The following is a 10,513-nucleotide window of genomic DNA, read 5'->3' on the forward strand; positions in this document are numbered from 1 at the left end:
AGAAAGACGGGGGGGCGCTTGTCGACACACGCCGCACCGAACCAACGCCTGGGGCGGATCCTTCCGAATAGAGGCCCGCCCCAATGGACGGACCTTCACACAGTCCGGGAAGTTACGAAACGGGTTCGACCCGACTCTGGATCGGAGCTCCGATAAATGCTCGCACGATGCCCCACAGCCAGTTGTAGCGGTGTAAACATCCGGTGACCCGTTTTCCGGCGCCCTATTATCGATCTGAGGATTTTCGGATTCAGTTTGGATCAGATGATTGCACTCAGACATTGCAGCTGGAAATGAAGGGCAAAATGGGAAAAAACAGAGCAATCAAAGATTGAAGCTTGTAATCTATGTTAATAGAAAACTTCATGGATCAAAGTAAACAACCAAACTGAAAAAAAAGAAATCGATGGAGTTATCATTTTAGTATAAAGTTCAGATCTGCAACAATTTTCAGCCATTGATAGAAACAAAAATGGAGGAGAAGGTTGGGGTGGAATGGGGGAGAGGGGTTGTGGGGTGGGGTAGGGAGTTGGAAGTGTTTCTTGGTGCTATTTGTGAAGAGTTTTGATCCAAAAAGTAAGGAAAATGTTTGGGGCAAACAAACATTTTATTTTAAGAATTGGATCTAGACAATTTCACTTTTTTTTTATTGGCAAATGATTGAGCCGAGGGTCTATCATGAATAATTTAAGGTAGATGTAAAGTTTCGTAGAATTTAATAACCGACAAATTTTATAGATTAACAATAAAATTCATCACAAATCTTATTTAGCAACGAATTTGTGTTAGCTACTAACATATATCGATGGATTAGCGATGGAGTTCGTAGAACTCACTTCATAGAACTATGTTAGGTATGTTGTTAGGGAGTGTGTGGTGGAGTTTAGAAGAATCAATGATAGGATGATGACGATTATGCTAGTTGTTGACGTTGAACGTTTCAAGTGGGTCTGGACGAGGAGGCCAAAAAGCTCTTTTTGGAGGATTTGGATGAGGCAATGAGAGATATATTGAACACCGAGAAGATTTTCATTGGTGGGGATTTTAATGGTCATATCGGTGTAACTTCTAGTGGCTTTGATAATATTCAAGGAGCCTTTGATTATGGAGAGAGGAATAGAGGTAGAGCGTTGCTTCCAAATTTTGCTGAAGTCTTTGAGTTGGTAATTGCTAACTTGTGCTTTCCAAAGAAGGAGAACTATTTGGTTATCTTTCGTAACACGATAGCTAAGACACAAATAAATTACTTACTCCTTAGAAAGGGGATAAAGGCCTTGGTGAGGATTGCAAGGTTAATTCGAATGAGAATATTACTATCCAACATAAGCTTTTGGTGATGGACTTAGAGACTAAGAGAGATAAGAGGAAAAAGACTATTTATTTTCAACCGATGATTAGATGGGGTGGTTTGACCCTTGCCCTTTCTCAAGAAATGGGAGAGAAGTTAATTGTGATGAAGGCATGAAGTAATAGCGGGGAAGTGAACAACATGTGAGATAAGACTGCTAAATTACATTAGGGAAACAACTGTAGAGGTTTTAAGAGAATCGAGAGGGAACTTTGGTGGTCATCAAGCAGATTGGTGGTGGAACGGTGAAGTCCAAGACAATTAGAAGAAAAAAATGTGGGTTATATTAAGTGGGTTGAGTGCGTGGACTGAACGCTTAAGGAAGCCTATAAGACAACGAAGACGAAAGCTATATTGGCGGTTACAATTCCTAAGATGATAGTTTTCGAACGCTTGTATGTCGAGCTAAGACACAAAAGTAGGGATAAGAAATTGTATAGGCTCGTGAAAGCGAAAGAGAAAGGCTCGCGACTTAGATCAAGTGAAGTGCATCAAGGATGAAGAAGACAATGTGTTGGTGGAAGAGACCTTCATAAACTCTTAAATGAAGAAGAGGACAGAGACATTGTGTTGGGTGAATTGGTACATTCTGAAGACTGCAGGACTTTGGGCACTGTAGGTGTTTTAGGGTTGAGGAGGTTACACTTGTTATTAGTAGGATGAGCAGGGGAAGAGCGAGTATCAAATTGCTAAGACATACTGTGAAGGTTTGGGAGATATTGGTGGAGAAAAGGGTGAAGAGAAGGATATCAATTTCAAGAACTAATTTGGATTCATGTTAGGTCGATCAACTACTGAAGTCATGTATCTTATGCAGAGACCGATGGAGAAATATAGGAAAAGAAAGAGGGACCCACATAGGGTGTTTATTGATCTTGAAAAAAAACTTATGACAAATTCCTGAGAAATTTCCTCTAAAGATGTTTGGAGGATAAAAGTGTCCCAGTAGTTTATATTAGGAAGATAAAAGATATGTATGATGGAGCCAAGACTCAGGTTAGAACGGTGGGAAGAGACTCGGAGACCTTTCTAGTTAAGATTGGGCTACATCAGGGATCAGTTCTTTACCCTTTTTTATTTGTCTTGGTGATGGATGAGCTTACTCCCTCTATTTAAGAAGGTGTTCCATGGTGTATGTTATTCGCGGAGGACATAGTACTGATTGATAAGGCACGAGACAAAGTTAATGATAAGTTGGAGGTATGGAAACAAACTTTGGAAGTCAAAGGGTTTAGGTTGAGCAAGAGCAAAACATAATATTTAGAGTGCAAATTCAGTGTTGTGTTGGACGAAGTGGACATGGAAGTCGCACGGTCTTTTTTGGAAAGAGAAAGTTTAAAATATCTTGGGTCTGTTATCCAGGGAAGCGGGGACATGGATGATAATGCCACACATCGAATTGGGGCGGCTTGGATGAAATAGAGGCTTGTCTCTAGAGTCTTATGTGATAAAAAGATACCACATGAACTTAAAGGTAAGTTCTACAGAGTTGTGGTTAGACCGTCCTTATTGTATGAGGTGGAGTGCTGACCAATTAAGAACTCACATGTTTAGAATATGCATGTTGCAGAGATAAGGATGTTGATATATATGTGTAGGCATACTAGGAGTGGCAAGATCAAGAATGAGATTATCCGGGAGAAGGTGATAGTGGCCTCTGTGACGGATAAGATGAAAAAAGTGAGATTGAGATGTTTGAGCATGTGCAGAGGATGGGCATCGATTCCCAGTAAGGAGGTGCGAGAGAATAGTCGTAAGGGGTACGCAGAAAAGTAGGGGTAGACAGAAAAAATGTATGGATATATGATTAGACAGAACATGACACAACTTCCTATTACTGGGAACATGACCTTAGATAGGAAAAAGTGGAGGTCGCATATCAAGGTAGAAGGTTAATAGGGGTAGAGTGTTGTCTTACCTTATGTAGGTCTAGTGTTTGTTATAGGACTAGTCATAAGTTCTTGTCATTTGTTGTCTATTGTATTTCAGTTTTCACACTATTTTGACGTTTTTATTGTACTGCTCTTGTAGACTTTGCATTGCTATGCTTATTAACCGCTATGCTTTCTTCCACTATTTTCGTCTTCTGTTACTTGGGTTTGATGCACTTGAGTCGAATGATCTTCGGAAACAGCTTTTCTACCTCCGTGAGGTAGTGGTAAGGTACACTTTACCCTCCCAAGACATCACTTTGTGGGATTTCACTGAATATGTTATTGTTATTGTTGTATATTGGCATATGACAGACTCACTAAAATTATAACAAAACTTCTTCAAGAGGCAGTCTATTTTTGTTAGAGAGAAAAAAAATATGATATTCCAAGTTTTACGCTACTCATAACAAATAATGATTTTTTGTGTGTATCTAAGTGAAAAATCGTACAAGCAATTTCAGGAGGTTGTTTATGTATTTGGCTAGAAATGAAATAAAGAAAATTACATGAGTGGTTCAACAAGAACATTTTGAATATATCTAGGATTGATTGAGGTATTTAAATAAAAATATGTGGTAACTTTAAAGGCTCTTCTAATTTATGTTACTGAATTTGTTAGTGTAGATTAGGATGAAGATTTTAGAGATTGCTATAATTTGTAGGCAAAATTATTTTATGGTATTATTAAAAAATGGGTATAAAAGTCTATAATCTATGGACACAAAGTACAACACAAATAATTTGAATTAGGGGCTTTAATTAAATCATAGCAAATTTCATAGATCATCAAAATTTATCATGGAGTGGTAAATATTCTTTCATTTGTAATTAGAAATGTTGGGTTCGAGCTTTCGATATAAAAACAGTTTTGTAAAAAGCGTTTTACTCCCCAAAGTGAGGTTTCTCAAGGCGAATTCAAATTAATCATAGTTGAGCTCCAAAATAAATATCGAATACCGAATAAAATAAAAAATAAAAAATTGGGGACCAAAGAAGGACCTACAAATTCCAAAGAAATGAGTGAAGTAGAGATGGTCCTATCAATTGAATCCTTATCACCACAATATTCCACTATAATGATGAAAAGGTCTTCAACAACTTGTACAATGTTCACAAAAGCTATTCCTCTAACTTTACTATTTCTGTACTTTTTATGATTTTCTATTGGTTCTTGCATTTCATGGCTATGTAATAACAATAACAATATATTCAGTGTAGTTTCACAACTGCTTCAAAGATAGAGAAATTATTTCCGATAGATTCTTAGCTCAACCTAAATAGCTTTTAACTATATAAAAAAAGTAACCACTTTTAAGACACTTTAAAAGAAATAATGTCAATTTTATTCTCATGGTCTTTCATTTAATATTATTATTGAAATGAAAAGAGTAGACCTAACTGCCAAAGTTTTAAATATAATATCATGTGAAAAGTCATTACAAAATATCATTTTCAGATCTTTGAAAGAAACTGCATCATCACAAAACACCATATTCATTTTTTTTAAATGACTTGAATAGTAAAAGAACTCACATTTTACTTGCTGAACAGAGTTACTCGATATTTGTGCGGTGGAAAGTACCAAACACCTCGTGAAATTAAGGGAGATGCACACAAAATGACCCGAACATCACGGTTAAAAAACAACTAGAAACTGCAAATTGGGTCATTTGGGCACACTTCTTTCACACATTTACACTAATAATATATGTAGCTTGAGCAATTACAGGTACAACAACAACAACTACTATGCCTCGATCCCAAGCAAGTATGGGTCGGCTGTACGAATTCCCACTACTTGTACTTGAGCAATTACAAGTAGAGTGAGTAATTTACAAAGTGCAGAAAGTAGGTAATCTTGTGTGTTCACAGTTCGATAATTCGTTTAATGAGGCAAAAGCAACTTGGACCTGCCAAACAACTCAATAGCAGCAAATGCATCCTCTGCAGAAGTTGAAACTCTAGTCATTACAAGATCAGTATTCAAGGAAGAACCATGTTCATAAACTTTCTCTTGGAAAATGCTGACCACCATTTGTTAGGTGTTCCGTTAGGCCGATAAGCAACGCTTAATAATCTCCCGCTAGTTTCCTCCCTTATTTGCTTCAGATAATTCCTGAATAGTTCTGAGTTCAAATGTGACAGCCAGAACAAAAAGATCCATATCCATTAGTCTGAGAGCCACACATCTACGAAAGAGAAAACAGAAAAGAAGAAAAAGAACAAGATAACAAAAGGAGAGTAAAATTTGTCTAATATTTGAGGTATACAGTTTTCTGACGAGATAGAATAAATGCAAAATGGTATCTTGATGTCTATAAAAGCAAAAGAGAAACAAAAGTAAGAGACATTATGTCACAGTCCATATAAGAATAAGTATCCTTTTGGAAGTCGGTTACAAAATACTGCAAAGGTGTCACAAACAAAGAAGTGCCACACCATTTCAATATATTGTGCTAAAAAATATCAAAATATAATCAAACTATATTTCAAAATGGACGTGAAAGCATAAAAGGGCAATAAAGCATATCACTTCGGACAAAAATATTACAGTTATATTTACGTGAAAAGAGGAGAAAAGGAAAAAGAGATATCTGAGAAATAGACGAAGCTATTTCACTCTCTAAATCTGATCACTCTGTCAACTTCAGACACCCTAAGCTGGAATTCATTTTCTAGACTACACAATAACTCTTTCCTCCCGTCAGATTCCTCCAAAATAATGTTTGTTCATATTATTTTGGGACAATTTGAGGCCATAGGAGGTGATTGAAAAGATTGAACACAGATGCATGGAACAACCCAGGGGATCACGAAACTGTTAGCCGCAGTTTTCTGTCAGACTGCTAATGATTAGCTCATAAGATGACAACTACCATCTGTTTCCTCAGATTACAATGGCTAATGGCAAGTATATTTCAGTCAGGTGTTCCTTCTTTTTTGCAATAGAAGTCATTGAGGGGCTCAGAGTTGACACTAACAAACATACTTAGATTTTCCTAATTTCGCCAAAGTACTTTCAAAATGTCACAGTTGACAAGCTTTGGACCAACACTACTACACAGTTTGTGTAATGATAATCCACTATTACTTTTATAACAGAATACAATTTTATCAGACAACACCCAAAGGACTCGGGCTATATACAAAGTGTACAAAAAACCCATCATTTTTAATCTTTTAATCCAACTTCTACTGACCATCCTACCATGAAGAACAGAGACGTCCATACAAGGTCATAACTCTCAAATAGTGGTTGTACAAAGACTGACAAACCCTTCATCCATCAGAAAATGGAACCTTCTGTGGGATGAGGGATTTAAAATGGTAAATGGTTTAGGAGAAGATTGACAGTAGAGAAAAACACAAGGTATTGCTGAGTGTTTTTCGATCCGAGGCGGCACAATTTAGGAAAAAGAGTACAATCGAATAAAATAAATTGCAGTTTTGACAGGGTCTGGATATCCATTACTTGGCAAAAGTGATAAAGCACATCAAATTCAGTCAAAGATAATGGAGTTCACAAAAGTCTTCTGTTTTGCCCTTTTCTTTTTTTGGAAATTGGCATCAGGAAGTTTTCACACCATCAACCCACATTGACTCATCCCAATTCTTTAAGAAAGAGATTGTTGATCCCAATTTCTTTTACCCTATTAAGAAAGTTTTCAAGCTCATATAGTTTTTCTCCACTTAGAAGTTAGAACCAAATACAAGGTTGTAACATGTCAAAGAGGTTTCAAGCCATACAAATGTAGTGTATCTGAAAATACCAGAAGAATTAAATTGGCACAATTAAACTAGGATATCATCATTTGAATAATTATGAGCTGGGAACTTGTTTGTTTTCATTTTAGAATCTCAAAGAAAAAAAATGCAAGCAAACTAGCGAACTCAAAATCAACCAAAATCATTTATTGGCGGTTTAAACACATAGAAAAAGAAGGTTGCTTGGTTCAAATAACAAGTTACCTGCTTCTTTTTGAGATTGGGCTGGAGAAAATAAGCCTGGGAATGGGAAACCTGCCTCTCCAGGTACAGGAACATTTTCCAGACCTAGGTTGATGATAGCCTTGGTTCCTTCAGCTAAAGTTCGGCAGCCTTCAAGCCTCTTTAAAGCAATATTGATATACAATGTCAAATAGATAAGTAGCTTGTCAGATGAGCTTTTAATATCAAAGTTTTTGAAGAAGACATTTGCTCGGAAGAATGTGATTGCTTCATCGACAATATCAGTTGTATCTGCTCAAAAAATAAGATTAGCATCACCATAGTAATGTGGAGACATCTTAAGAAGGAAAAGATTTGCAAGACAACCTTGTTCTGAAACTGGAGCAGGTCCCCTTATATGGCTTTTCAGAGGTAATAAAGGGCATCCACAAGCTTTACTAATTCCTTCCTCATCAACAAAACTGGAATGATAAACCTGCAATTGAATCAAAATCAGGTTTCAGCACTCAATGGGGCAAATTATTTTTGGGTTTAGACACCCTGTAAAACAAAAAGAATAATGTGAATAAAATAGAAAGGAGAAATTCATTAGAGTTGAATACAGAAAATTCATTGTCAAGACAAATAGAGTCCTCATACAACCCCAGATAGCACGATGCACATTACGGAAGATCACGAACTATCATAAGGACCATCTACACGTTCCAAGACCAAGAGCATCCATGGATTAGACGTCAAGGAGGTACACGATCTCTAAGAGATAGTCAAAAGATGCTTGGAGAGCACATCGAAGATTCGAGCAAAGCATATCATGTTTGAGAGTTAAAAAAAGTTGCTGGAAAGTAAAGTCCAGCACAGGGCGAAGGCATTGGGTGTCGACCGGAGGAGCTAAGGCTGGACGCTTTGCACCGAACACAAACACAAAAAGTTAAGTGGACTGGAAATTACGACTCAGTGCGAGCGTGCTGAACTTGAGGAATTAAGTCAAGCACGACACACTGGTCTGACAAATTGGGAGGCTTTTCAGTTTTGTGCAATTTTGTCTTTTCACAAACATAGGTATTATCTACATATAAGGTTGGACTCGTTTTTTAGAGAGGTTTTAACATATTTTGAGATTGATATATTTCCGAGGTTCGAACAGTCTTTGTTTGGACTGAATTTCACAATTACTTTCAAGCTTGAACCTCGGTGGTAATTCTTTTTAATTTTAAATCCTTATATTTTTGGTTCTTTCTTGCCTGCTCTTCAATGACGGTTGGAATTTCTGTCGTGTTATTTCCATTGATCAGATATTGTACTGCTTGCATGTATCCAAATCATATCTAAGTCCCCTGTCTCTAAATCAGTTACTGTGTTGTTTATCACCATTACACTTTAGACTTTTGAAGTGAGTACAAATCAAAGAAAAGACCGCAATCCAGTTACTGTGTTGTTTATCACCATTACACTTGAGACTTTTGAAGTGAGTACAAATCAAAGAAAAGATCGCAATCCATCCCATATTGTCAATAACAGATCCTCATTGCCAAGATGTGTTGGAAACAAAATATACCATTTGTCCTTTATTTATTTCTCTTTGAAGAAACCAAAGTATAACTCAAAAATAGTGGAATGAAGATATGAAATGTAAGCCATGTAGCTCATTTAGTGCACCAAACCACGAAAAGGGCCAAGTTCAATCACCAAAGGAAAAGAAACAGCATGGTTTTCATCATGTGTGGAAGTTATCACACTATCAACTCAGAGAGATAATTGTCACCAAAGTAATGAAAATATGTAAGCAAAAAATGCTTTCTTTACCATTTTCCTTGCTGAAAAATTTGTTTCTTAGCACCAGAAGGTAATGTACAATTCCCAACCAAAGAGGCTAAAACACCAATCTGCAGATGCACTCATCAAGTATCAGATAACTAAGAGTAATTGAAATACAACTAACATGACTCCAATATAAGAGGACGTGCATCAAAATTTACGATTACTTCGCCTACATCAGATAACTAGCTATGCATCTAATTAATATTCAGATAATCTTCCATCTAGTCCAACATCTTCCGTCCTCTCTCCCCTTGTTCCTTTTTTATTTTTTCAAGTTTCCAAATCGTCTGTGCCCTTTCATTCCCAACCATTCTATTCGTTTCTTTTTCATTTCCACTACTAGAGAATTATCCATTAAACATGGGCAGAGCTACAGCTTCGTCCAGAACCAGTAGGTTCGGCTCAAATCTTGTATTTATGTTTAAAAATCCACTTAATATGCATAAATAAGTTATCAATAACCTAGTAAAACCGTTTTCTAGAATCCATAAACTCAAATTCCTAGCTCAGCCTCGATTAAACATGGTTTAGCAAATCATGTAAGTTGCTTAACTTACATTTCCCATAACATCAATCATAATGCCAGTTCTTTCCCTGTTTTGTTACACATCAAAAAGTTCCCTCTATCGCCATAAAAACACTAATGTAGCATCTCATTTCCAATTTTGAGTTTTTTCCAGTCCAAATTCCATAAGCAAGAGCTCCGAACTAGCTATTTCCCCTCATTCCCAAGCGAATTAAATTAACTGAATTATGATATCAATTAAATAGTTTAAAGCATTATGGAAATAGTAATTATTATCACAGAAGTAACAATTACGGCAACAATTTCAACAACAAAAACGCAATCAGTTAAATTATGATCATAAGAGTAGATATGAAAAAATATGCAACAGATCGTAAATTTTACTTACTGGATTTGCGAGAAGAGATAGGTAATTTCACCGGCGAGAGTTTTTGAGATCGACGGGGATGGGTGATATTTTCCGTCGAAGATCAAAGAAGAAGTGAAGAGGGAATTGGGTATTAACGGTGACGGTAGTTGAAGATGGGCTTAACGATCAACTATTATTGGGCTTTCTGAATGAATTGGACTCAATGTTTATGGGCCTTTTCTTAACCAATTTGAAGTTTAGTAAAATAATACGATAATCAAAGCATAAGAAATAACAAGCGATAAAAGAAATTAAACGACGAGAAACTATATGAGCAATACTAGGACTACTAGTGTGGACGGATAGCAAGGCAACACACACTACTGCCTACTAACTTCCTTAGCCTAATACGTGCCCTTCATAACCTTACATCTAAGGTCATGTCCTTGGTAAGTTGAAAATGTGTCATGTTCTGTCTAATTACCTCGCCCCTAAATACTTCTTCGACCTACCTCAACCTTTTCTGAGACCGTCCATTACCTCTCATACCTTCATATTGGGACATTCATGCAGCTCCTCTTTACATGCAT

The 10,513-nt window shown here is 36.7% G+C and overlaps 2 protein-coding genes across 2 annotated transcripts in view; both read right to left on the bottom strand.

The window, feature by feature from the left end:
- The window catches only part of LOC102594817 (ubiquitin carboxyl-terminal hydrolase 22-like), a 5,358-nt gene extending 4,769 nt beyond the window's left edge, over nt 1-589 (bottom strand). The window contains exon 1 of the mRNA XM_015314448.1: nt 26-589. Coding sequence (XP_015169934.1) covers nt 26-282 — 257 coding nt within the window. The 5' untranslated portion in view covers nt 283-589. The remainder of the gene's footprint in view (nt 1-25) is intronic.
- A 4,323-nt stretch (nt 590-4,912) lies between these two features.
- LOC102578480 (actin-related protein 2/3 complex subunit 3) lies at nt 4,913-10,097 on the bottom strand. Its single transcript, XM_006359431.1, has 5 exons — nt 9,963-10,097; nt 9,034-9,113; nt 7,597-7,705; nt 7,252-7,521; nt 4,913-5,408 (listed from the first exon to the last, which is right to left on the bottom strand). Exons 2-5 carry the CDS (start codon nt 9,034-9,036, stop codon nt 5,266-5,268), a joined length of 525 nt encoding a protein of 174 aa, XP_006359493.1. The 5' UTR covers nt 9,037-9,113; nt 9,963-10,097; the 3' UTR covers nt 4,913-5,265.
- Nucleotides 10,098-10,513: the final 416 nt, after the last annotated feature.

Source organism: Solanum tuberosum, unplaced genomic scaffold (genome assembly GCF_000226075.1).
Source record: "Solanum tuberosum cultivar DM 1-3 516 R44 unplaced genomic scaffold, SolTub_3.0 scf00300, whole genome shotgun sequence".
NCBI classification, from domain to species: domain Eukaryota; kingdom Viridiplantae; phylum Streptophyta; class Magnoliopsida; order Solanales; family Solanaceae; genus Solanum; species Solanum tuberosum.